Here is a 27,853-nt window from a genome sequence, read left to right on the forward strand (position 1 = left end):
AGTGGACAAGTCAAACCCAACTTTCTTTGGGAATGAGGAAATTGAAGCATAAGGAAATCAGAGGAGTTGTACCAGGCTCAGTGAATGGATTTACACTCCGTTTATTTAATGCTTTTTAATGCTTTTCTTTTCAAAGGACTGAACTGTTACCATGCTTCAGGATTTCTTCATTATTTTAGCTCCAATTGCTACAGCTACCGAATTTCCTGTTAGAAAGTGTTCTGGGGAAACTGAGGCATGGGACAGTGGGTTGCCAAGAGTTGGATGGATAATTGCTATCTTAATTTGGGAGTAGAACTGAAAGCCACAACTCAGAAGTTTGATCTGATTTAACATTATTGGTTGCTACTTAGCAAGGCTGGTTTCTTAGAAACTGGGTCTTGGCTCTGGTCTGTTTTGCATGAAGATGATGGTAAATGCAGTCGAGTTTCTAGGTAAATGGCACATAGTTACAGAATACAATTTCCCTTTTCTGAAAGAAAAAGCCAGTTAACTGTTATGTTGAACTAAGCCCCTTCTTATTTAAGAATAGGTCACACAGTACTACTCTGAAAAATCTCCAGCAGATCATGAATAGTTATTCATTTTGGTTGGTTTAAGACATTTGTCTATGTTTTTATAAGTTTAGATATTAAAAACATTTCCATGTTTGTAAAAAATAGTATGTTTGACTTTAGTTATTTTTAAGAGCTCCTCCTAGGGAATGGAAGTAGGGAGCTTGATGAGGTTTCAAAGCTAGAAAAGAAAGTGAGGTTTGCGGCTCGTTAGGCTACAGAGGTAAAGTTTTTCTCACTTTAGTGTTTTGTTTGGTATGATGGTTTTTCCAGGATGAACAATTAAGAATGAATTCTCTTTTATGAAGTATTTCTTTAAATGGACCACCCAGTGGTTACATTTGTGTGGAAAGAAAATCCTCCATTGCCCACTTGGCACCCAGCCAAGTGTGAGACAGGGGCCACATTCAGTCACTTGGATGCAAAGATCTTGAACAGCCTGGGTTGTTTCCAGGCATTATTTTTGGCTGATTTTATTGTCTTGCAAGTGATTGTGCCTCCTCAGGGCTACTTGTCCTGTCTTACTTTTGACCGTCAAGTACATAGTGGTCTTTTTGTTTTGTTTTTCCCTCTGTCTTAAGTAGTTTGGTCATATTTCTTTTAAAGAATCTTTTTATTATTGAATAATTTGATATATGGCTGGCTTTTGTATATTATTTGCTTGACACTGCCTTTGTTATTTAGAAATGGTTATGTAGGAGTATAGGTAGGAATATAGTCATTGCCATGTTTGTGTATTTGTGGCTGCCCTGCCTAAGGTGTTTGGATAATGTTTGGAGTCAATGAATTGGTATTCTGGGATCAGAGCCCGATGGTGGATGCTGGTAGGGGATGAGAAGGTAGAGAGGTGTCATGGTGGTTGTGGGGGTGGGGTGAGTTTATTTGGAGAAAACGTAAAAACCACATTGCAGCTGGAAAGATGTGTCCAAAAAGGATCTTAGAAATAACTGTTGGATGTAAAGGAATGATGTGGGCATTTTAGGTGTATTTCAAGGCTATTGTAGGAAAAATAGTTTATTCCTTAACTTTTTAATTGTTGCTGACAAAGTTTCTCTGAGGGTGGAGCCTCTCAAAACCTAAAGAGAACAAGATTAATAGATTTACAGTTGGTTGCTTAAAGATCTCTTTTTGTGTCTTTGAGGAAAAATTTAAGAAATAGGTTTTTTCTGACACTTGAGAATGTACAATTTGCCGTATAAGGGTTTACATGTAGTAAATGTTTAATAAATTTTTGTCCAATATTGAATAAATATACTGTCCAAAAATTTTTGTTCATACAGCTCTAATGCTTTATTAGCTTTATTAGCAAGGGACTGGAGTACTCTTGTGTCTGTGTACCCATACTACATAAGATTTTATGGAGGACTTTGAAGGGAGAGACTTTTGGTAAAATGTTTATGGCTAAAAGCATGTCCAGAATTGAGGTGATTTCTTTTTCTCTTCTCTTCTCTTCTCTTCTCTTCTCTTCTCTTCTCTTTTCCTCTCCTCTCCTCTCCTCTCCTCTCCTCTCCTCTCCTCTCCTCTCTTCTCCTCTCTTCTCCTCTCTTCTCTCTTCTCTCTGTTCTCTCTCTTCCGAACACATCTTGTTTGGAAACGTCACTTATTGCAAAGGGGAATGATGTATTGAACACAAAACTATAGCTACTTCATTATAAGTCATGTATTACTCTAATTAAATTAAATATTAAAATTAAATTATATTAATTTAAATATTAAAAGTGATGTTTTTCTGTAATTGCTGAAGTAGTTGTTTCATATTAACAGTGATTTAACAGTCTTAGTTGAAAGTGAATAAGACTAAGCACTCTTGTGATAGTTCTGTAAGCTATTTCCAGAAGGATTTGCCTTCTTGTATATTAAACAATTCACTCAGGTGGTGCACTCATTATGGCCTAGTCTTGGTAGATCACTGCTGAGTAAGGAATTTACTTGTGCCTCATCCCTTTTTTTTTTCTTTTTTGGAAAGAGAGAGGGGGCATGCTAGCGGGGAGAGGGAGAATCCCAAGCAAGCTCCATGTCCAGTGCAAAGACGACTCCATCTGACGATCCTGAGATCACAACCTAAGCTGAAATCAAGAGTCAGATGCTCATCCAACAGAGTCACCCAGAGGCCCCTGTGCCTGATCACTTTTTAACATATTATGTATAATTTAAAAAAATGTTTAGGGGTGCCCAGGTGGCTCGGTCAGTTAAACATCCAACTCTTGATTTCAGCTCAGGTCTAGATCTCAGGGTCATGAGTTTGAGCCCCATATTGGGCTCCATGCTGGGCATGGAAAATATTTAAAAAAAAAATGCTTTTGTAGAGTTCATGTGCCCACATTCCCCTTCTCACAGCCCATTAAACAGTACGTGACACGGGATGCCTGGATGGCTCAGTAGTTGAGCATCTGCCTTCAGCTCAGGGTGTGATCCCGGAGTCCCAGGATCAAGTCCCATATTGGGCTCCTTGCATGGAGCCTGCTTCTCCCTCTGTGTTTCTGCCTGTCTCTCATGAATAAATAAATAAATTCTTAAAAAAAAAAAAAAAAAGTGACACTTGTTAAACAGAAGCTGCTAGCCAAGGTGAGACTCTTTATTTTTATGAGATTTTTGTGTCACCAAGCCAAACTTGGGACTTGGAATTATGAGTCTTTAAAAAAAAAAAAAGGTATTCCTAACTCTATCCTGTTGCCACTCCCTGTGTTCTAGTGCTTGTATATGCTACATAATAAGGGTTTGAGAATAAAATGAACGTGTTTTCCTGAGTTGGTGTCTAAGCTCTTCTAAGAGAAACTAGAAGATTAAGGGCCTCGTCTGTGCTGGAGCCAGGAGGCAGGAAAATAGTAGCACAACACAGGCTTAACAGTAAAAGGTGCTTCCAGCACCGAGGAAAGCTGGAATCTGTGTTTTCAGTTTTCAACCTAATTTTACTGTATATAAAACATTGTTCTTATATAGGAAGACTGACAAATCACTTTAATCTCTTCGGAGTCCCTAATTTATTTGGTGGAAAGTAATCCTTAGAGATAGGCTCAAAAGAAAAGACAAGTTTTAATGTAAGGATTTAATCTTTAGGTCAGAATAGTACCGTTGAGCGACAGGTGCTAAATTTGTACAGAAGTGGGATCTCCAGAATTCCGTGATTCCCCTGAATGCTGCTGTGAATTCTATAAATAGCAGTAGTGAAATGCTTTATTTGTTGTTCTAGTTAATGTGGGTAAATAATATATTTTACCCCATTTATCTATGTTAGCTGCCTGGCTCCTCTTTGGGAGAGGAGCATCTGTTTGGGTAAAATATTAGCCTTAATTTTTTAGCGTTTTGAGATGAAAAGGGGATTTTCTGTTCCTAAGAATATAAACTACTTATTAAATTAGTGAGATTTTATTTTGTGGGTTAGTGTACTCTTGTACTCCAAACAGCATCCTTGGCCCCTCTGTCCACTAGATACAAGTAAGTCCTCAGTCCTTCTATTGCAACAGCCAAATAATGTATCCAGATATTGTAAGATATCTTTGGAGAACTGAATTGTCCCTTCTTTAGAACCATTGCATTAGATTCTCTTTCCAAGCTTGAAGACACGTAGAAGTGTTCATGTGCTAATGTGCTGTTTGTCCAATTTTAGTATTGGTCATGGTGGAAATTAGAAATTTGTAAAAGTATCCAGCCTTATTAGGATTTTAGAAAATTTTTATTTGCAGTTGGGACTACTCGTTTTAACCAGTTGTTACATAGACACAACTCCAAGTGAATTTAAGGTAACATTTATGGGGCAGTCTTAAAGGCCATTTGTTCCCTTTTTCAACTTCTAGAAAATCTGTGTATTTATGTCTGTGACTGGAGATGCTGGCTGTGGGCCTGCTGTAGGCAGCATTAGCCAAAAAAGGTCTCTTTGGGCCCCACCCTTTCTAAATTTAGTCCATTCATTCAGCCTCATACTCTCAGAGCAACACAGGACAGAATTAGGTTGCTGTTTCTTGGATGCAGGTAGGCTCTGGAGCACTTTGTTTTTGAATTGTTTTTTTGACTGTGACTAGTGGTTGGTAGTATGAAGTTGTGAGTACAGTATAAGTGAAAAAAAATTTTTTTTGGTAGAAAAATGCCCTCAAGACAGAGTTTAGAAAGAGAGGGGGAAAGAAGGGAAAAAGGTTTGGGGGCTTTGAGAGAGAAATCTTCTCTTTTGGCAGGTGAAGGAAATCAAAACGATGAAACAAAGTCCTAGCTGATTTCTGGATGGTTCTGGACTTGTTTCTTGGATATTGGCAACTTGTGTGCCAGGAGAGTTATCTAGTCTTTTTTTTTTTTTTTTTTAAGATTATTTTTAAAATTTTATTTATTCATGAGAGACACAGAGAGAGACACAGAGACACAGGCAGAGGGAGAAGCAAGCTCCCTGCGGGGAGCCCAATACAGGACTCAATCCCAGGACCCTCGGATCATGACATGACCTAAACCAAAGGCAGACAGACGCTTAACCACTGAGCCACCCACGTGCCCTGAGAGTTGTCTAGTCTTTACTGGATCTCCTCTGTTCCTTTGTTCTGACTCCAAAAGTAAACAAGGAATAACTGCATTATGGACGATTTTGGTGAATAAGATGATGCTTCTGTCTCTATATCCAAAGTCATGTTTGACCTGAGGTGTTGGGGTTCTTTTTAGTTTTACAGTTCTTTTTGCTCTCATCAAGAGAGAATGTGCCAGAATTCCTCAAGTTACCTAATTGCTCTGATTGTTCATCTCTTTCCAAAAGTCCAGCTTTAATTAAAAATTATTTTGAGACTTTAAAAAAACTAAAGTAACCATTACTTTGTAATAGAAATTCTGATTTATTTGCTGGTTTCTGTTTTGGTTAGCTTTTCTACTCGTTGTTGTTACTGGTTATTTTGGGGTACTTTTGGCTCGCTTAAACACGTTCATCTATTTGAATGGTGGCCGTGACTGTAAGCAGAACAGTCCTTACCTTTGACTTATGAAGAAATTTAAATGTATTCAGAAATAATGCCTTTGGAACTTAGAAGATGAAGTAGACCATTTCCTCTGCTTCCTGGGTTCCACTCCCATCCACACTAGTGAAATTGCTAGTCTGAAATCTGTTCCTCTTTTTCATCTTCTCCACCTTTGCTTTTAATCATACAAACATTATAGGATGTTCTTTACTATTCAAATAATTTCTCAGGATCTTGCATGTTGGTGTAGATGCAAGTTTTATTTGGGGTCTGTAACTAATGAGACCATCTCAAACCTCATAGGAAAAAGATCTTTTATTGTCATAAGGAAAAAGAAACAGTAGAAGTAAGAAATTCCTGTCTTTCTTCAGTCCGCTTAAAGGAAAACTGTAAGGGTGCCAGCCTGAGCACGTGGCCCTTCAGTGGATGCAGTGTGTACATTCACACACTAATGGTCTTAGGAACCAAGTGTGCTTTCAGCTTCTGATAATTTTGAGACCAGAAATCTTTACCGTATCCCATATAGTATGGAAAGCCTCTCCGTAGTTGTTTGTTTGTTTGTTTGTTTTTTAGTTTTTTTTTCCCCACATTTTTTTAATTAAACATTTTGAATACAGGCTGTAGTTTGTAATTCTTAATTTTCAACAAGGAATGTCATTAAACCCTACTGGTGCTCTTTATAAAATAAACATGCAGAGCATATGGGTATTGCAAGTCATTTAAAAGCGCTGTCAGAAAGTCACAAGGCCAGGAACTTCACTGTGTACCGAGGGGAACACACTTCTAATACATCAGCATAGCTACAGGCTCAGTGGGACTATTTTCATTCTTGAGTAGGTGACACCAATTTTGACTGAATATTGGCAATTACATATCTCCTCTATAATTTACCTTTTTATTTTCTTTCCCTTACAACTTTTAGGTAGAACTTTAGACTTCATAGCACTGAATTAACCTGCACTGAAAGCTGTTTACCTGCAGTTGTTCACTTTTGTTGAAAGTGACCATGTCTCAAGTTCAAGTGCAAGTTCAGAACCCATCTGCTGCTCTCTCAGGGAGCCAAATACTGAACAAGAACCAGTCTCTCCTCTCACAGCCTTTGATGAGTATTCCTTCTACTACTAGCTCTCTGCCCTCTGAAAATGCAGGTAGACCTATTCAAAACTCTGCTTTACCCTCTGCATCTATTACACCCACCAGTGCAGCTGCAGGTAAGCGTATGAATCCAAGTGTCTTCTTTTTCAAATGTTTTCTTAGCCTGTTTTTTGATCTGATAAGTAGATTGCAGATGTAGGGAGCTCTCACATTACCTTCCAGAAGCAGAAGAAAGTATTAACACCCACACTTCTTTGTTCCAGATGTAAAACACTTGGTTGTATACTGGGTTGACGGAGGCCTGAGTTGACAGACCATTTCAAAGTGTAAGAAAGGGAATTGTAAACTAAACTATAAAACCTAACTTATTATAAAGTGGTGGCCAACAGAAAGGATTGAACAGTAAATACCACTCTGGATATGTTTTGTTGTATGGGAAAATTCTGCTTTTAAAATTATTTCCCAGAACTGACAAAGAATCTTTGTATGTGAAAGCCCCTGTTTTAGATGTGTATAAAGATTATATCCCAAGCAAGGGAGCAGCCAGATTCACTGGAAAGCAAGAGAGTGCATTGGCATTTGTTAATTTTTATTTTGAACAAGTAAGTTTGAGATTCCAGACGTAGTTTAGAAGTCACAGTGAGGACCAATTAAAAATTGAACCAAAGAAGCAGAGATTTTTGAAGAGGAAATAAGTTTAGAAGCATTTAAATCTGTTAGGAAAATAAAAATGAACTAAGTGTGCTCATTGATGGAGCACCTGGCCGGCTCAGTCTGAATAGCATGTGACCCTTGATATTGGGGTTATAAGTTCAAGCCCCACATTGGGTTTAGAGATTATGTTTTTAAAATTTTATAAATAAATCTGCTTATTGATGAGAAAAGATTTGAAACACCTGAAAAATAAACAATTCTGAAAACAATATTCTGCTTTCCAACCTTTCCCCAAAGTGGCAAAACCAATTAAATGGGGTGCCAGCATGGGTGTCTCCATAGCAGAGTCACCTTCTAACAAATTCTTTCAGCCCCTTGTGCCTGACAGTTTCCCTTGCATTTCCTCCTTCATTTCTCATTTCCTTCACTTTATAAATCTGTTCTTAGAGTGTTGGCTCGTCCCTCTCTCAGCTGCACAGCATCTGTCACACTACCTCTAGGCTTCCTTGGACTGGCTCACCAGAGAGCAATCTTGACTTGTCATCGTACCCAATAGATTGAGGATTCAGTTTTCCCCAAATTTGCCATTGGAGACCATCTTCAAAGGAAATGTCACAGACTGTTTCAGTCCTCTGGGATTTACTGCTTTTTTCTTCTGATGTGCTCTTACATCCACATCCTACTGACTTGTAAAACTCCCGCCTCCAAGGCTGTTTTATTTTACTTGTATAATTCTCAGAAGTAGATAAGATCTGAGGATGGCAGCCTCTGGAGATAAGACTAGGGGTGCCCCTGGAACGAGAAGTTAGCCATGTGGGAAACGACAGTCGTTGTTTGAGAAATGGCATTGGCACGTTGAGTTTTGTGCAATAACCGACAGGGTCCGGCTGACAGCTGTTGTGGTAACCAGTGTGTCTGTGCTCACAAGACCTCTGTGTAATTCCCGTGGTTGGTTATAATAACAGTGCTTCATCTGATTTCAAATCTTGCTTGCTGCCATGGTTTAGTTATTCCCCCTGACCTCGGTTCTCTCTCTTGGGAAGACACACTTTCCTAGGTTCCCTGGCTTCAGCCGGTTCAGAGAAGACCCCAGCTGTGTCTTCAAGCAGGCGCCACCATGTGGTTTGCAGTTGTGCATCACTGCTGCTCTGAATCCTTAGACCTTCTGCTTTCCCTCTTTTTTCATGTCCCCGGGAGAGCAGCAGTCCTATATACTGCTGGTTGACTTCATTGCTCTTACGTTATTTTTCAGTTCCTTCTAGCATGGCACACCCCAAAGAGAAAACCCCAATGTGTCTTGTGAATGAGTTAGCCCGTTTCAACAAGATTCAGCCTGAGTATAAGCTTTTGCGTGAGCAAGGTCCAGCTCACTGTAAGGTAAATATTGTCCATACTGCTTGTGCATTTATAACCCACCAGGAATGTTTTCTGTCTTTTTATGCTGTTCCAAGTGGTGCTGTGATGCAGAATACATGCTTTCCAGTCACTGAGGCTATCTTCAAGAGATGCAAAAGTAGAGATTTTGGCAATTCGCTTCTCTTCATCCTTGCAGAATGGGACAAAGAAAAGACATGCTTCTTTTTGGGATATGTGGCTTTTAAAACTCCAGTTAGTGTGTGATTGTCTTTAGGATTCTGAATAGAGACAATTCCCAAGTACCTGTGAATGATTTCCTGTGAGTTTTCCAGGCTCTGGGCCTCCTGGCTACAGCCTGCTCTGGCTCCTTTCCTGCTTCCTTGCATGTGTACCTTAGACTGGGCAGGGAGAGGGGAACAGGAAATCCATTTTGCCACTTGTTAGCAATCCAGGTAAAAGGTTTGAAGATGAGAGGTAGAAATTAGTCTCAAAGTGAGTCCTTTGGATTGTCTCTGATTTCACTTATCCTTGTCTTTCCCCATATCTTAGAGAATGGAAGACTGACTGTAATTTAAATGTTTACTATTTGTTATTCAGGAATTCAGTCTTTGAAGCTTGCTTGATATCTGTACTAATGTAAATCTTGGAACTTAAATGTGTGCATATCTGGCTTTATCTTTGCAGCTGCAGTGTGAGAGAGGGTATGGTATCAGAGAAAAGGAATTGGGCCTCTATTTCCGATCCTAGCTTTGCAGTAAAGAGAATATAATTAAGGATGAGTTAGTTATTGGTCTCTTTATGCCTCATTTTTCTTGACACGCAAACCTCAAACCTTGAATGATAACAAGTTTCTTTTCATTTGACTAAAAGTAACATCAGCGGCAATCCTAAATAGGCACCATAGTGTAGTTAGGTGAGTCGCCTTTGGTGTCAGACCTGGGTTTAAATCTCAGTTTCTTCTAGCTATGTGACCTTGGGTAAACTACTACTTTTTTGAACCTTAGTCTCCTCATCTGTAAAATGGGGATAATACCTACCCAAATAGGTCTACTGTGAGAATTAAACAAGAGACTATGTATTAAAGTGTGGAGCACAATGCCTGGCAGTTAATAAGTCCTTCAGAAATGGTAGCTATTATGCATTTAAGAAACAGAAATTTGTACTCACGTGAAGCGAGTTTTAACATAATTCTAAAGCATGATCATATTTGAAATGTTTCTTTACTTTTGGAAGGCAATTAGTGATTTTCTATAACTGTTCTGTTTCTTCTACAGGATTTTTTTTGCAGACCTTAACTTTGGGATTCCCTTTATTAACTGTTTTTGGTATTTTTTGAAATACGTACTTTCTCACTTAAACTTTAGTGATACTGTAGATAATTTGGCTGTGTGTTCAATCTGTAACTGCCCTTTTTCTTTTTTTAACCTTCAAGTTATTCAAAGAGGAAAAGATATTCCCTCCTAGGTGACTATTGGACTCTTTAAAAAATCAGTGGTATGGTGTCATTTTAATTCTCTTGAAACCTAGATTTTAACCTCCACTACTGACCCTCCACACAGGAGGCAGCAGAGTGGCAACAACAGGAATGGGGAAGGTGCTGGAGAAAGGCAAGATTGTTGATGAAATTAACTCTTTGTTTCCTTAGCTTTTTTCCCCTTCAGTGTCCTTCTATGAAAGGATCATGAAATGCCCGGAGAATTGCATAGCACTGTAGGCTCCTGCTGTTTTGCTGCTCAGACCAGCCAGGGTTTTGAGTCCATGCTATCAGTGTTAAATTAGTAACCTTGTGATCTGCAGCATTAATTCAGAGGATCCCCTAATGGTTCCAGTGGGCTGAGGATTTTTAAATTTTTCCCAGTTAGTGGAAGCTATGCACTGAGGGAATCCTCAAGTTAAGACCTACAAGAAAAATCAGCTGTGAAGGCAAGTCACACCCATCCCTTTAGGCACCAAATTTCAATGATCTGGACATTTTCAAATGATGTAGATGCATTCACATCAGCGTTTCTTATGTAAATTATTTGTAAATGAAACAGAGTGATATCCAGTGATAAAAGCAGAAAAATAAAAGCTCCAGTTGGTCTTACTAAATTCCCAAGTAGTGAGTCTCCAACTTCTCAGTGCGTCAGAATCACTAGGGGAGCTTATTAAAGATACACTTGCTCTGGTCTCCTCCTCCTGCTTCTTAGTCAAAATCCCTGGGCCTGTGTATTTTACTAAGCTTCCTAGATGAGCACCAAAGTTAGAGAATCACTGTGGTATGATGGGTCGTGTTGTTTTGATGGAGTATTAATTTAGTTCTGATAGGATTAACATAACCTAATTTTAAGAAAGGAGTGTGTATTTGGGTTATCTTTATATTTAAAACAGAATAAAGAAGCTTGCCATTATCAGCTTTTGCTGAGGATAAAATTAGCTGTTTTGGATGCCTCCTTGAGTTGAGAAACGTTTCTAGATCTTTGCTTGGTGTGGATCAGATTTTCTCCTCAAAGAGGAGGCAGTGTCTGAGTAGTATAGTTTTGGGAAGTAGAAGGCAGTGTTTTAGAGCCTGGCTGACATTCCCAAATTTATTCAAGTTTTGGTCCTTCTCGGATTGTATTTTCAGACAAGAGACCACAAACGCATGAGAACATCTTAATTGATATGAGATACTACTATGTTTTTAAATCAAGTTTGCTATATTTCTTCCATGAGAAGTAATTGGAAGATAATTTCTATTTGGAGGACTTCCAAATAATCGATGTTTAATATTTTAATATATAGGAAAATGTTTTCTTAATCTCTTTGTTTACCTCCATTTTTCAAAGCATAGTTTTGTCATAGAGTGCCGTTTAATGCTAGTCAATGATATGTATATCTTTTGGTGTTTATAAAAACAAAAAATGGGGATGAAGGGATAAATTGCCAAGATAATGACCAGGCCTTTTAAACCATGGCCATAAAAAATGTTCAAGGTCCAAGTGACATACTGTAGTCCACATCAGGTATCATGAATTGAGAGCTCACAATTTTCATTGTAGGTGTTTACAGTACAGCTAACACTTGGAGATCAGCACTGGGAAGCTGAAGGAACTAGTATTAAAAAAGCCCAGCACACAGCTGCTGCCAAAGCTTTGGAAGGAACAAAATTTCCTAAACCCATAGCCCGCCCTTTTCGTAGCGAAGGAAGGAATCCAGGTATTATGCGTGGGCCAAGACAGGTTCCTTTCAAAAGTGTGTTTAGAGGTACCCATTCAGTATGTATATGAATTCTTTCTTAACTAACGTGTTGATTTTGAAAGCACAGTTTCTACACTATCAGTGGCAAACGCTTACCTTTTCAGAATCCTTCCCCATACTCTAAAGCATTGGTTCCCAGGCTCTGTTCCCAAGGATCGACAGAAGGTCCTGAGGCGGAGGTGTGTGTCACCAAACAATTTCCAAGATTCCAGAAAAGCTTAGCACAAATACCTTTTGTTCCTTGATAAGGTTGTACAGATTGCCAAGAATGTAGGCTTTAGCTGGAATCACTTCAACCCAGGGTGGAAATATCAATTTTAACACGATCAGAAAGCCACATTGTCATACATGCCTCCTGATCATTAAACAGAAGGAGAAGATAACTTAAGTATATATTACTCAAATACTATTAGTAGCTATTTCTTCAAATAAGGGACCCAAGCAGGGAGAAGAGTAACAGAGAAGAGCATCTGGTAAAAGCTCGGAAACCACTGACCTGCCACGGTGGGTGGGAGTGGCTGTTGTAGCCACATTACCTGTGAGTGGCTGTTTTAGCCACATTACCCGTCGGGCACATGAAGCCATCCCAGTCCCTTTGTACACAGGAAGAAATCCGGGAGATCTCAGCCATACCTTTCTTGTTGCTTTTAATTTCTTTGTGGTGTTTCGGATTCATTCTCCACTGCAGGTAAATTTTATGGGTCAAAACTGCTCTTAAGATGATTCAGGTTATACTTAAAGTGCAGTTGTATGAATCATAAAGAAAATTTCTTTTGTTTGAAAGAGAGAGGCTGGTTACTTCTATGACCCTCTGATTTTGCAAACCCAAAGATATTCTTATAAATTTGATTCATGCACTAAATTTGGTCGAACCAGTTATGGGACAGAATCAAGTCATTTTTTATTTTCCTAAAGAGGCATTTTAAAGTGAATTTTTGTGTGCATTTAAGTTGAACTTTGCCATTGCTAGTGTTGTTCTGTGTTTGATGTGAAAGTGTTGTTTTCAAATGTGATTATGCACTGACATTATTCTTTCCAGCCTGGTTTTCCTTTTACATGTTTTTTAAAGGTTTATGAATTGGATGAACTGAGAGAAAAAAAAATGGAAAATAAACAATGTGTATTTTCTACAATTGATAATTCTGAGATAACTCAAATTATACTGCTCTTATTTTTATGGAAACAGAACTAATTTTCCTAACAAGTACTCTCACAGGTCAAATCCCAATGTAAATATCAAGATTGGAAATATCTGAATATTTTGCAGCCCTCAACTTGAGTTCTCCAGATATAATTTACTTGCCTCCTCCTCAGTGATTCCACACCTTTCCTCATAGCACATATCATGTTGTATAGTAGTTCTTTGAGAGTGTTTGTGTTCTTTGAATCCTCTGGGGCAAGAATTGTGTCCCTTAGCACAGGGCTTTACATCCAGTTGGTATTTAATAAGTGCATCATTCTCTGAAATAGTATGCATAAACATATCTCTAAGTGTAAGCCAATAACCCAGCAAGTCAGTACTACCAGTTATATTGGCTAAGGATTCCCAAACAGTAAAATGATTTGGACAGTCACAAGGGATTTTTTTTTTTAACTGTGGGATTTGATGTGTACTGGAACTGCTTCTAATAACTGGAATGAGGGGCTTCCATAATGATAACATTTTGTGCTAGTTGTTGACCCTCTAATAGCTCTTATAGTGTATTTGATGGTGTTGACTGTGTATTAATATCTAGAAATCACAGAAGATTTTTAGATTTCCTGACCTGATGCCTAGTGATGAAGTACTTAGATCCTTTCATGAAATGCATTATGAATCCAATTAGTAGAAAGCATGCTATTTTTTAATTTTATTTTATTTTAATGACCGTCATTCTCATGTCAGAAAACAACCAGTTCTCTGTTTTGGTTCTGTGTTGCAGAAAGCATAACCCCTACTGTAGAGCTAAATGCACTGTGCATGAAACTTGGAAAAAAACCAATGTATAAGCCTGTCGACCCTTACTCTCGGATGCAGTCCACCTATAACTACAACATGAGAGGAGGTGCTTATCCCCCGAGGTATGTGTCTTGTTTTAAATATAAGTGAAAATATATCTCATTTTTGACATGGAAGAACAAAATCTGTAGATTGTGGAGCACATAATGCTTTGGTCATCTTTAGGCTTGCCAAATGTTGAAGTCAGCTTTAATTGTGCTGGTGCTTTTGAAACTGTGTCTTGATGCTCCTTTAACTCCTGTTGCTGGGAAGGACCTGAGCATATTCCTCGCTAGCAGTGTGGCTATGCTTGGAGAAAATCTGGTTAAAGATCACCTTCCTAACCACTTTGTGTAACTGAGTCATATTTGAGCATGATTCCCACAACATCAAGATTCTTGGGGTGCCTGGGTGGCTCAGCTAAGCATCTTCCTTCAGCTCGGGTCATGATCCCACTGGGATTGAGACCACATCAGGCTCCCTACTCTCTGGGGAGCTGGCTTCTTCCTTCCCTCTGCTGCTGCTCCTCCTGCATTTGTGCTCTCTCTCTCTCTGTCAAATAAATAAATACAATTAAAAAAAACAGGACTCTCAGCATTCATAGATTTGTTGATTATTGTTTATTGGGTACTTTTTGATTTAGAACTTCTTTGCTTTGTAATAGCCTCGGAGTACAAATGCAGTAAAATACTAATTGAAATGCAAAAACATCATGTGTTAAAAACCTCCTGTTGGCAGTCATAAGACATTAGTGGATAGATTAATGATCAGAATGGAAGTCTTCCTATCCCTGCCTGACTTGATAGCGGCAAAGCCATTTAAAAAATACAAGCTCTGAAATGTAAGAAGCCAGACTCTGCCAGGCTTTAGACTTGTTGGGGTTTCTAGAAATGAGGGTCCTTCCTAAAAAAACAAAAACACTTTGGTTACAAAATTCCCGGCCTTTTCTGGAGGTAGTCAGGTGTGGCTCTCAGATATGAGAACATAGAGCAAGTTAAGTTTCCTACCTCAGCCAAAACCTAATTCATTTTAGATTTTGTGAATTTGGATTAGCATTATAGATTGAACTCCTATAATCTGTAAGCTAGTCCATTCTGTGAAACATAAGTTTGCTTGCTAAAGATTATTTGCTCATTCTGTGTGCCACTTCTGATCCAGTGTAAGCCTTCAAAATCTGTGTGTATATTGATAAGGAGTCCTTATTAGCAAGCAAGCCCTGATGTGATGAGGACCTTTGATGAAGGAAAGACCCGGAATTTGCCAGAGAAGGTATGAGAGACTTACTGATCTGAGACTGTAACTCTGCTAACCCCGTTTTTACTTCCAGGTACTTTTACCCATTTCCAGTACCACCTTTACTTTATCAAGTTGAGCTTTCTGTGGGAGGACAGCAGTTTAACGGGAAAGGCAAGACGAGGCAGGCTGCAAAACACGATGCCGCTGCGAAAGCCTTGCGGACCCTACAGAGTGAGCCCCCGCCCGAGAGACCGGAGGGGAGGCGGCTGGGCGAGCAGGTGGGTGTGGAGAGGCATCCACTCTGGGGCTTTTTCTGAGAAGATGCATTGAGAGCTGTCCATAATGTTTGTTATTTGGTACCTTACCCCCCTTAAAAAAAAAGTCATAGCAAGAATGTCGGATGCCTTCTTCTTTTTTCTGCGGTATAGTTTTGAGTAAAGTGAACTTGGTAGAAAGATTGACTCAGTTGAGTTGTGAAGCACATGTATGGATGAATTCTTTGTTGCAAAAGATTATGCTTGTCAGAATCTACTGTGATTTATGGTACCAGCTTAGAGAATTTTCTGAAGCCATTTTTGATCAGCTTCTCTTTGTTATATGGAAGTCCCTGTTATCTGTTGCTGCATAACCATTTCAAAACTTAGTGGCTTAACCACCTGTAAGCATTTATTTTGCTCATATATCTGCAATGTAGGCAAGGCTTGGCATGGGAGCTGGTCTCTGCTCGGCATAGCTTTGGCTAAGTGGCTCTGCAGGGGCTAGAGGATCCACTTTCAAGATGGCTCCCTCCCCTCACATGGCCAGAAGCTGGTGCTGGCCATCAGCTGAGAGCTCGGCAGGGGCTCTGGTCCGAAGATCTTCGTTCCTCTCAGTTAACCTATGCAGACAGAGGCTGTTTCCCATCCTCATGGTATGGGGTGCTGGGTTCTAAGAGTGAGTATCCTAAAAGACAGGAAAGGGAAGCAGCTTCCAGTTTTTAAGGGCTAGACCCAAAAGTCCCTCAGCATTGCTTCTGCCATATTCTATAGGTCAAGTAGGCACAGAGCCCAGATTCAAAAGGAGGAGATACAGAACCTCCCTTTTTTCTTAATAGGTAAAATTCACACAACATAAATTCATAATTTTAACCATTTTAATAAGTGTATAGGTCAGTTGCTTTTATTACATTGACAATGTTAGGAACCCCACTTCTGGATGAGAATAGTGTCAAAGAATTTGGGGGCCGGGTTTTTGGGGGGCCGGTTTTATCTCATGGTTGGAATAGGTTTTTAACTTCTTGAGACTAAATAGGAATAGGAATGTAGGTTTTACGAATTCAGTGACTGTTTTTCATTACAGTGTGTTTCCGTTTTCCAGTGTAATCACACATTTTAAAAACAGAGATCATCAGTTTCCAGGGTCCACTGGAGACCAAATAAAAGAAGGGACTGTAACTTAGAAGAGGAGGATTTCATGAAGTTAAAAGGATGAGCTTCTCACTGGTGAGATTTGTTAGAGGCAGTAGGTAGTGTAATCTGAGTCATTTTGGAATCTTTGCATTTTTTAACTTCACTTTGGTGCTAATGTAATTGGAGTCAGATGGGGTAGTTATTTCTCAGTTTTTTGTAGCCAGCAGTTGTTAAACGATTGCTGAACACTGGTATGTGGGTTGTCTGCTTCAGAACCACTTGAGAAGTTAAAAAAAAAAAAAAAATTCCTTGGTCCAGCCCACATGATTCTAATAGGAGTCTGACTTTTGCTTTTTTTCCCCTCTTTTTAAATGTGGTCTTGGAGTAGTTCTAAAGCTCAGTCAGGGCTTGGGAACCCGGTCCTAAGTATTATCAGTGCTTACCTGTCAGGCAGCCACCCCACTTGGAATCCTGTTTGGAAGTACTCACCATATTGCCAAAAAGGAAGGTGCCCATTGGTGTCTCCAGTCTGATCCCACACTGGAGCAGTGTGGTGGGCTCTGGCCTGAGGGCAGAGGCTGGAGTGGATGTGCTTTCCTAAGGTGCATTTCACTGGCTCATCTGCCATCTGTACAGAGCTTTTCTGAGAGTAATGTTAAATCTCCTTGTGCCCTGTTCTACTTCTGTATGGTTTGAAATAGAGATAGTGTCCTTCAGAAATGGCTCAAAGACTGGTTTAACCAGTGCTGCAGAAACAAGAATCATTGAGTCAGATAAGACTTTCTTCGAGATAATAAATGAAACCCTTGACCTCCTGCCTCATTGAGCTGCTCTTGATTTACCAAACCTCCTGGATAAGTGGGTAGTAGAGTGCAAAAAGAGACAACTTCTGTTTGTTTGTTTTTAATTAATTAATTTTTAGATAAGGAGTGTGTGAGCAAGTGGGGAGGGGAGGAGCATAGGGAGAGGGAGAGAGAATCCCAAGCAGGTTCCACACCCAGTGCAGAGCCTAACTTGAGGCTCAATCTCATGACCTTGAGATCATTACCTGAGCTGAAATCAAGAGTCAGAGGCCCAACCAACTGAGCCACCCTAGCGCCCGAAGAGAGACATTTTTAGAAGGTATCTTTTTTTCTTACAGTTAGTGCATGTGAACTATAAAAACTTAAAAATTATACATCTTGGTGGATGTCACTGCATATATAAGTAAATACAGGTACCTATATATTTAACAGAAGTGGGGTGATATTGTATGGTGACCACTTTTTTTTTCATGGAACTGCTTACCATGAGTACATTGTTATGCCATTTACTTATAATTCCTTGGAGGACTCAAATTCATCTTGCATCTAAGCACTTCTTAATGGCTACAAAGTGTTTCATTGTGTGAACATACCAGTTTATTTTTTCAACAGAAGTTTAGTTATATGGGTTGTCTGCAGTGTTTCCTTTTAGAAAATAGGTAGTGAAGAACATTGTTGTAGTAAATCTTTGTGCATGTCTATCAGTGTTTTTATGACCCACAGACCTGGAGTGGAATTGTATGGCAGTAGGTATGGCCAACTTCCCCACTAGAAAGATGATACCAACAGAGTGTGAGCAGCCTATTTGCCCCTAGCCCACCAGTATTGTAAATCATAATTTTAAACAAACTGTTCATTTTACTTTTGAAGGTTTGTAGAGCATGTGATTGTGTGGTGGATCAATTCGTCTTCTCCAGAACATGGCTAATAAAGACAGCAGTTTTTAACCTACAAGGCAGATATGATCTGGTCCCATGATGATAGGGCATCATGCTAGGTCCTGAAGAAATACCACAGCCCTTTCCCTTCCCTGGTGGAGCTTCATTGAACAGCTGATAGATGTTAACATCAGAATCATCAGAGTGCAGTGAGTGTTAGTGTGAGAAGTAGCAAGTATTATGAGAGCATCAGATGTCTGTCTTATTTATTTGAGAGAGTGGGGGTACAAACTGGAGGGGCAGGGGGAGAAAACATCTTGAGCAGGCTCCATGATGAGTGTAGAGCCCAGTGCAGGGCTTGATCCCCTGACCCTGAGACCATGACCTGAACTGAAACCAGGACGCTTAACCAACTGTGCCATCTGGGTACCCCAAATGTCTTTTTTTTTTTTTTTAAGGTTGTATTTATTTCTTAGCATGAGTGGGTGAGGGCAGAGGGAAAAGCAGGCTCCTCGCTGAGCAGGGAGCCTGATATAGGACTCAGGGATCATGACCCGAGCCAATGGCAGATGCTTAACCAGCTGAGCCACCCATGTGCCCCTAAATGTCTCCTTTAGATTGGAGTGATGGTGATGCATTCAGAGAAGTCCTTTCTGAGGAAGTGGCATTGAAGCAGAAACCAAAAATAAGCAGAACTGTGGGAGCAGCTTATGTAAAGGTCCTGCACTGGGAAACTGTCCCCTACCCCCTTTATTTAAAATCTAAGGCTTATGGTGATAAAGAATGACTTATTCCATGTCTGAGCTAGATGGTTAATAGCTACAATATTTGTAATAGACAAAACAGGAGCTAGCTTAATGTCCAGTAGTAGGGAAGTAGTTAAATAAACAGATAACATTTGTCCAAAGGAGTCCCAGATCTAGAGGCCTGTAATGCATTGAGTAGTGGGAATCAAGAACCAGGGCTGTAATCTTGTAGATAGTATGATCCTGTTTGTGTTAAGCCAGCTGTTGTGTATGTATGTATGCATGTGTATATGTTTTCTTGCACATAATTTCTGTCTTAAAGGTGGTATCAAGCTTTAAAATTATTTTTCTCTTGGTGGTAGTGTTGGAAGACAGACTTTTTAAAAAAAAAATTGTACTGTTTGAAGGGTTTTTTTTTTTTTTTTAATACTACTTGTGTAAAAATAAATATATGCAGCTTCTTCTGGTCTTAAGTCTTCTCTTCTCTTGGGCCAGGGATGTATTTAGGTGAGACTTAACCTAAAATTGGAGACCTTGGTTTTCATCATTGTCTCAGGGTCCATTGGACCCAGTTTTCATTTTTGAGCTTCTTTTTCAAGCTCTTTAACGATTGATATTGCATGGCTTGTATTCTTTTCTGGAGACCTTAAAAAGAACAAAGAAAACATACTTTTTTAAATAGAATAAAACTTATTCTGTCTTACAGTGATTACATAGGTCCTTTGAATGCTTCTGTAAATCTTTACCTTAGGGAATCTAAATTTTCCTTTGTCTTGAGACATTTTGCTGTTTGTCATCTTATATATCATTTCTTTTTTTAAGATTTTATTTATTTATTCATGAGAGACATAAGAGAGAGGCAGAGTCATAGGCAGAGGGAGAAGCAGGCTCCCTTGGGGAGCCCAATGCAGGACTCGATCTCAGGACCCCAGGATCATGACCTGAGCCAAAGGCGGACACTAAACCATTGAACCACCCAGGCATCCCCTATGTATCATTTCAGCACTCTTTTTCATCATTCCTAAACATGCTGATCAAGACTCAGATAAAAGGACATGGAATTACAGTGTAATCCCACGGTATCTGATACAGTAGTGAAATAACTCATTATCGCATCATCCTCTGCTGTGCTTATTGTACTGCCCAATGCAGTGCATCCTTCTTCCAAGAAGATGCAGAAGATCGGAAACACTATCTTTTTCTTGTGCTCTTAGCTTTCCTTGAATTCAGGTGGGAATTTAGAATTTTTGTTTGCCTCTAATGGCAAAAAGAAGAAAATTGGCAGAGGAAGACCTTCCCATTATTAGGTAAATGTGAAGATAAAAGCAGAGGGATAGCAGTGCCTTAGACTCCAGGGGTGATGGTAGAATTGAGAGTTTAAGCGAATCTCAGACTGTGCATCTTCAGACGGTATCTTAGATAAACTCTCCCAAACTCAAGAATCAGCAAGTAAACAGTATATTTCTATAGTGTATGAAAAGGAAATGTGTATTCTCTTCTGGCCATTCAACAGGAAGGACTTTGACACACATTATTTTGTGACAAGAAGCTGGAACATCCTGTTTTGATTATTAAAAAGTATGTGACAACATTCTTTCAGTTCTTACGATGTTTGGCCACCAGAATTTATTTCTCACCACTTATTGTCTACAAAATAAGTGGACAAATGTAAAAGAAGATGTGTGTACAAAAGTGATTGGGAGGATATAGATGATAAAATAATGACAAAACTCTTTAGATCCTTCTTTGGGCATTTAGAAATCTAAAAATGAAAGCATTTTGTAGCTATGGAGCAAAGAAGATGGCTGTTCTGTCTTCAATACAATTATGAGTCAGTGTCACAAGTAGTGTGTTCTCATGATACCACTACAAGAAGAATCAGAAGTCATGATAAGCTAGAATCCACTGGGGATGGCATCGCTGTAGGTGGGCTATGCTGTAGCTTCAGATATGCCAGCTGATGAGCACTTAGCTGCATTTAAAGAACTGCCCATTTGGAGTACATAAATGCCTTCCAGACTACATAGTGGAATAAAAACTTGGATTTGCTATTTTAGTTTCTTTTTGTTTTTAAAGATTTATTTATTTGAGAGAAAGCACGCACATGCACACAAATGGTGGGGGAAGGGGCACAAGGAGAGACTCTCAAGCAGACTCCCTACCCAGCGTGGAGCCGATGATCCCACAAACCTGAGATCATTACCTGAGCTGAACTCAAATGTTAGAAGCCTAACCTATCAAGCCACCCAGGTGCCCTGCTATTTTAGTTTCTTGTTAAAATCTCTAATGAAAAGATTTCTTATTGTCCTTTTATTCTGTATGTTATTTGTAAAATGACTAAATATAGAAAAATAAAAAGAGTCTGTTGGAGCCAGATATTAAATGGTGAGATGACTATTTTTTTCTGGCATACTGAGGGTTAAGCATGGTTCAGAGTGTTTTTTTCTTTTCTTAATGTTGCCTAGATTTTATTGCTGAACCATACACTATGGAATTGATGTTAACAGTAATTCCCACTTCATGAAGGTAAGACTAAGGCTCCACTGCACTTTCCCCATCTTACTGGGAATGGTATTTGTGGATTTGTTTTTGACTCATTCTGCTGCTTTCCCATTGCAACATTTTGTTCAAACCAGATAATATCAAAATTATTTATGTAAAAGAGCAACATAATCTCCCTTCCAGGTAAATGTATATCTTTGTTTCCTGTTTTGCATTTTTATTTTACTGGCTGCTTTGTCCCTATTGAAATCCCTTTAGAAAAAAAAAAATAAAATCCCTTTAGAAACAATGGCTTAGAGCAGTGAATCTCCACTCTGCTTGTAAAATCAGCTGGGGTCTTCAAAAAAAAATACTGTAAATAAAATGAATATCTAAGCCCTACCTGAAAAAAATTTAAATGCACTCATTTGGAGTAGGAATCTAGCTTACCATTGTCCTTGCAAGGCTCCCAAGTGATCCTGATGCTGCTATTTTTTTAGCAGCACTGTTAAGAAACAGTGGCTTACAGTTTAAATTTTTGCAGTAGGTTGTTGTTTTCTATCAGACTTATGTAGAAGCTCAATATATAAAATAAGAAAATAGCATTTGATTAGTATAAACTTATAAGTTTGAATTTTATAGTATTTGTAAAGTTAATCAGTGAAAATGATTTATATTAATTTTCAAAACACAAAATTGTACCATATATTGTTTTCATTCATTAACAAAACATGGCTGGGAAAGATACATTCCCATTTTAAAATCATGATTAAGGCTGCCATGGGAAGGAGAGTGAGAAGAGCTGCATTGTTTTCCTCAAAAAAGAAAAAAAAATTATGTCAGTAGTTGTTAATGTTGACATTGTTAAATCCAGTACAGTTGTCTGTTACATTATTTATCTGTACTTTTCTAAATGTTTAAAATAGGTCATAAAAGCTAAGGCTAATTGGGCTGGTAAAATGAACAACAGACTTGAAAATTGGAGTCTATGCATGGTGATTGAAGTCTTATTTTAGTCTCAACACCCAGGTTATTTCTAAATTTTGTTCTGATTGCATTAACATTTACTTAGCGTCAGAGTGGAGCCTTTGTTTTAACAGTTCATCTACTTAGAAAACCTCTGGATACCCTTCAGATAAACAGCTGCTCAGAAACCTTTTTTGTGCACAAAAATGAATTAACCTGTTAGCACAAGTTAATATGTTGACAGTCTCTAGTGTGTTAATACTTGGTACAAAACATACTTTTTGGGTTGCTTTTTAAAGATAAAAAGGTTACCATTACAACCATTTTTTAAGTGCACAGTTCTCAGTGTTGTGCAACTATCACTATTACGCATTTTCAGAACTTTTTTTATCATCCTGTATTGAAACTCTGTATACATTAAACAGTTCCTTCCCCACCCCCCGTTCATCCCCCAGGAGGAGCATCTGTTCTACTTCTGTCTCTATGCATTTGCCCATTTTAGATACCTAATATAAGTGGATATTCATCTTTCGTTGTCAGGCTTATTTCATATATCGTGTTTTCAAGGTTCATCCATGTCGTAGCATGTGTCACCATTTCCTTCTTAAAGCTCCGTTGTGTGACTGTTTCACGTTTTGTGTATCAGTTCATCTGTTGGTGGATATTTGGGTCGTTTTCACTTTTTGGCTACTGTGAATAATGCTACTATGAAATAGGTGGCCAAGTATCTGTTAGAGTCCCTACTTTTAGTTCTTTCAAGTATATATCTACTTGCGTAATAGCTGGATTATCCTGTAAATCTGTTTAGCTTTTGAGGAACCACCAAGCTGTTTTTTTTTGCACAGAGACTGGGCCTTTTACATCCCACCAGGAATGCCCCAGGCTTCCTGCTGTTCCATGTCCTTGCTAACACTTGCTGTTTCCTGTGGCCCTTCTTAAGGGGCGCAAAGGGGTGTCTCACTGTGGTTTTGACTTCCATTTCCCTAATGATGAGTGGTGCTGAGCTCATGTACTTGTTGGCCGTTTTTCTTCCTTCTTCAGAAAATGTCTATCCAGGTCCTTTTCTCATTTTTAAATTGGGTTGTTGAGTTGTTTATATATTCTGGATATTAATTCTTTATCAGATATATGATCTGCATGTACTTTCTCCTATCTGTGGGTCGTCTTTCTTATAGCATCTTTTGATGCACAGAGTATTTAATTTTGATGCAGTCAGTCCAGTTTATTGGCTTTTTCTTTTGTTGCCTCTGCCTTCTGTCTCCTATCCAAGAAGTCGCTGCCACATCCAGTGTCATGAAGCTTTTTCCTGACATTTTCTTCCAAGAGTTTTATTATTTTAGCCCTTATGTTTAGGTCTTTGATCCATTTTGAGGTAATTTTTGTATATGGTATAAGGTAGTTAGTTTTTTTTGGGGGGGGGGCTTGCATGTGGAAATTTGTTTTTCTAAGCACCATTTGTTAAACATACTGTTTAAAATATAGGATTTTTTTTTTTTTTTAAGTTTAAAACTTGTTTAAAAGATAAATTTCACACCAAACCTCCATGGAACTCTTAAGGCATTTTGCTTGAAGATTTCTGGCTTTAAAGATTCACGCATAAAAAGTCAGGCCCTCTTTCTGTTTAGGATTTAAACCAGAATAAAAGTAATTTTAAGTTAATAAAGCCACCAGAAGTGCTATGCAAATAGTTCTGACCAGGGGAAGCCCCAGTGGCGCAGCGGTTTAGTCCTGCCTGCAGCCTGGGGTGTGATTCTGGAGACCCAGGATCGAGTCCCATGTCAGGCTTCCTGTATGGAGCCTGCTTCTCCCTCTGCCTGTGTCTCTGCCCCTCTCTCTCTGTCTCTATGAATAAATAAAATCTTAAAAAAAAAAAAAAAGTTCTGACCAGGCAGAGAGTGTGAAGTGAAACCTGCCCGGAAAGAATGCTGCCATCATGGCAAGAGAGAGAATTAGAGAATGTCTGGGATGGATTTACTGGTATAGGATTATATTCTTGATTGTATTAATTTTTTTAACTTAAGAGTTTTGTTCCTTTTCATTATAGTGTGAAATATTGATCCATGTGGGTATAAGATCTGATAAACATAGAAATGCACAACCAACAAAATCCTAGATAGTCCTACATTTTGCCTATGCAGTGGTTTTAACCATGGGTTCTTGTCAGAAAGTTCTAGTCTTGGAACTAAGATTTTATAAATTCTTTGATAAAAGTCACAATAATATGAAGAAAAATGCAGCCCTTTTGCCACAATCTGGGTGGAGGGGAGGCGTTGCTATTAACTGAGCTTATCTGGATTCTCTTTGTCACTGCTGCCTGATAGAGAGTCCACATTATCAGCTTGCACAGAGAAGATCTCTGCCCTCCCCAATCCCAGCCCTGGCTAGAGAAGAATGAACTTGTTATAAAGATAGAGTCTCAGCCTTTGTTGAGCTTGCATTTGATTATTTTGCACTTGAATTTCCACCAGCAGCAGGAAGTACAAGATCTGTACATAATTTTGCATTTTGTTCCATTGCATCCTTTTTTTAAAAAGTGGGTTTCCAGGGACTATGTCCAAATAAGAAACCTGCATTCTTAGGTGGAGAGATTTCTGTTTGAACTTGCCACATCCCACACAGAGCTGTCTGTATTGACTTTTTCCAAAATGTGGCTTGCCCGTCCTCAAGGAGGGCTCTGGAAGTCAGTCACTCTTCCTGAACATCCCTGGCATGTAGTTGCACCACGATGAGGCCGATTCACACCCCCGAGTCTATTAGGTGTGGGTCATTTTATGGTGGATTTGTGAGGAACAAGCTGACCCAAGTGTGAATATCTTTTTTTTTTTTTTTTTTTTAACCTTTAAATTCACTGACACATGGCACAAAGGTGGCCTTCCTTACTAGGATAGTGTACTCCTTAAAGCCAAGGTTCAGTGCTTTTAAGGTTTATCACAGCTGGGACATTGGCAGTTTTTCATGAGTTAACTACTAAACAATTATTCTTCCTTTAGGTGAATGGAAGAGAATCAGAAGAAGAAAATCTCAATAAATCTGAAATAAGTCAAGTGTTTGAGATTGCACTTAAACGGAACTTGCCTGTGAATTTTGAGGTAAGCTTGTTTTACATGTAGAACTCCAGTTTAAAATACTGTTGGAATGATTTTTTCCCTAGATAACACTGGAATAATCGTCACATACACATGAACCTGTAGATTGAAGACTCAGACTTCTTAGGGCTTGCTAATTTAGGAGTAGCCGTGCTCCTTCAGAGAGTCCACGGATGGTCTTGGTAGATCTGTGAGCCTACCAGAATGGTTTTGAAGATAGTGTGTTCTGGAGAGAGTCCATTGTTTTCATAAGACTCTCAAAAGACTCTGTTACTCCCAAAATGTTAATCTCCATAATAGTCCCTAGGAATCATGTAGTTAAAAGGACATCAGTTTCGCCCTTGCCCAGCATTTGTCCTAGAATTTACCCCTTCATGGTCTTAGAAACAGTAATTAATGGGTTGTTAGTTCAAAATGGAAAATAAGATACATTTAGTACATGTTTCCTTCAAAGACGCAATGAGACCAAATAGATGGGGCAAGTAAGGGAAGTTAGTAAGTTTCCCTAAATGGTCTGACACATGGTGAATCTTTGCAGATCCTTTCGGTTTCCATGCTCGGTTATGCAAGTTTGTGTTTTACTATGCAATGTAGATTTCTTTATCAATTCTTTGGTCTTTCAGAGATGACTTTTTTTGCTTGCTTGTTTGCATGCTTGAGAGAGGGAGAGAGCATTTGCACACCTGGTGTGAGGGCAGGGATGAGCTCAGGGTTACAGAGGTGACTGCTGGTGCCAGGGCCCTAGATCCCTGTGAAGCTTGCCACCTATTCCTACTGATTGCTGTCCTGCCTGAGAGACAGAGCTTTCTGGAACCCTAGTGGAGGAGTACCATTTTGTTTTTGCTCTGTGGGATTTGAGGACCAGATTGCTTCTGTCCCACTTCTACTGTGTTTAGATTTCAGAGTGGTTTTTCAAGCTTGTGTTCAGGAATAGGTAACACATAGCAAGGGATTGTCTAGTAGTCACATAAAGGAAGTTTTGGGAGCGCCCTCTGGTGGGGAAATATCCCTTTAAGGTAATCATTTAAGATGTTCCAGTTTGCACGCTGGTGGTGGTGTGGAGTATGCTAATTTGAGTACTTACCTGAAATAGCTCATCTGTCAAAAATACATATTACTTATGTTCTTAGCTTAGCAGAGGCTTTCATTTTTTACCACAATTCTGTCTCATGCACCTGGAAGATTACTTGGTACCCACTGGATGCTAAGGAAGTATTTGTTAATGGAACAGTTATTTTTTTTACTAAGTTTTTTATAGTAAAATTTGTCACATAGGAAGCTGGGTTAGAAGTGTTTAATAGAGAAGGTAGGAACCTTTCCTGGATTCTTCAGGGAAAAAGTGTGTATGGCTTGGCTTTTGATAAAATACATAGTTTCAGGTAAAAAATATGATGGTGCTGATTGATAAAATCACCAGGAGGCAGTTATGACCTCATTGTACTAAATCCATTGTAGGTGGAACTCCAAATTTAGATCGGAGGGCTCAAGATGTGAGGAGATGATGGAGTGATCTCTGAGATGCCGGGGTGGGGCTGAGCGGTCGGAAACCAGGCTCTCAGGCTGGGAGGTGGTGTGTGAGGGGCCCCTGGCAGCTCTGCAGTCCATCTGTAGGGGCTCCTGTCAGCTGGGTTCCTCCAGGCAGGCCTCTTCCTTTGGGGGGCAGTGAAGGCTGCTCTCACAGGGTCCACCAGTTCTCACCTGGGGAGCACAGCACTGCTGTTTTGGGGCTCATTTGGTTTTCCTAGCCATTTTTTGAATGTTTTATTTTGAAAAACTTCAGACCTGTAGAAAAGTTGGAAGAATGGGACAGTGAATTTCTCCTTCACTGAGATTTACTAATGATTAACATTTTTTAAAATAAGATTTTATTTATTTATTCATGAGAGACACAGAGAGAGAGGCAGAGACATAGGCAGAGGGAGAAGCAGGCTCCCTGCGGGGAGCCTGATGTGGGACTCAACCCCAGAACCCTGGGACCACGACCTGAGCCAAAAGCAGATGCTCAACCAAAGAGCCACCCAATCATCCTGACTAGTGATTAACATTTTACATTTGCTTTCTCTTTCTGTGAATGCACATGTTATTTTCTTTTCTTTTTACTCTTGCTGGGTCATTTGAAAGCAAGTAGCAGGTATCAGGATTCCTGGTATTTCAGCATGTATCTTTTAAGGACAAAGACATTACCTTATTTATTTATTTTTATTTATTTTTATTTATTTTTATTTTTTATTTATGATAGTCACAGAGAGAGAGAGAGAGAGAGAGAGAGGCAGAGACACAGGCAGAGGGAGAAGCAGGCTCCATGCACCGGAAGCCCGATGTGGGACTCGATCCTGGGTCTCCAGGATCGCGCCCTGGGCCAAAGGCAGGCGCCAAACCACTGCGCCACCCAGGGATCCCCTATTTTTTTATTTTTTAAGCTTATTTATTTATTTATTTATTTATTTATTTATTTATTTATAATAGTCACAGAGAGAGAGAGAGA

General features: G+C 39.2%; 1 protein-coding gene across 31 annotated transcripts in view; it reads left to right on the forward strand.

Annotated features, from left to right (window-relative positions):
- Positions 1 to 27,853, forward strand: part of STAU1 (staufen double-stranded RNA binding protein 1) — a 54,729-nt gene that overhangs the window by 11,301 nt on the left and 15,575 nt on the right. For 6 of the 31 annotated variants that reach the window (XM_072735625.1, XM_072735618.1, XM_072735629.1 and 3 more), the window contains 3 exons: positions 13,729 to 13,867; positions 15,112 to 15,298; positions 25,273 to 25,371. In XM_072735625.1, the coding sequence (XP_072591726.1) occupies positions 13,767 to 13,867; positions 15,112 to 15,298; positions 25,273 to 25,371 (387 nt within the window). In that variant the 5' untranslated portion in view covers positions 13,729 to 13,766. Of the gene's footprint in view, positions 1 to 6,404; positions 6,694 to 8,483; positions 8,609 to 11,607; positions 11,813 to 13,728; positions 13,868 to 15,111; positions 15,299 to 25,272; positions 25,372 to 27,853 lie in introns of all 31 variants that reach the window. The other 25 variants (XM_072735601.1, XM_072735598.1, XM_072735599.1 and 22 more) reach the window with 11 other exon arrangements.

Source organism: Vulpes vulpes, chromosome 14 (genome assembly GCF_048418805.1).
Source record: "Vulpes vulpes isolate BD-2025 chromosome 14, VulVul3, whole genome shotgun sequence".
Classification (NCBI taxonomy): domain Eukaryota; kingdom Metazoa; phylum Chordata; class Mammalia; order Carnivora; family Canidae; genus Vulpes; species Vulpes vulpes.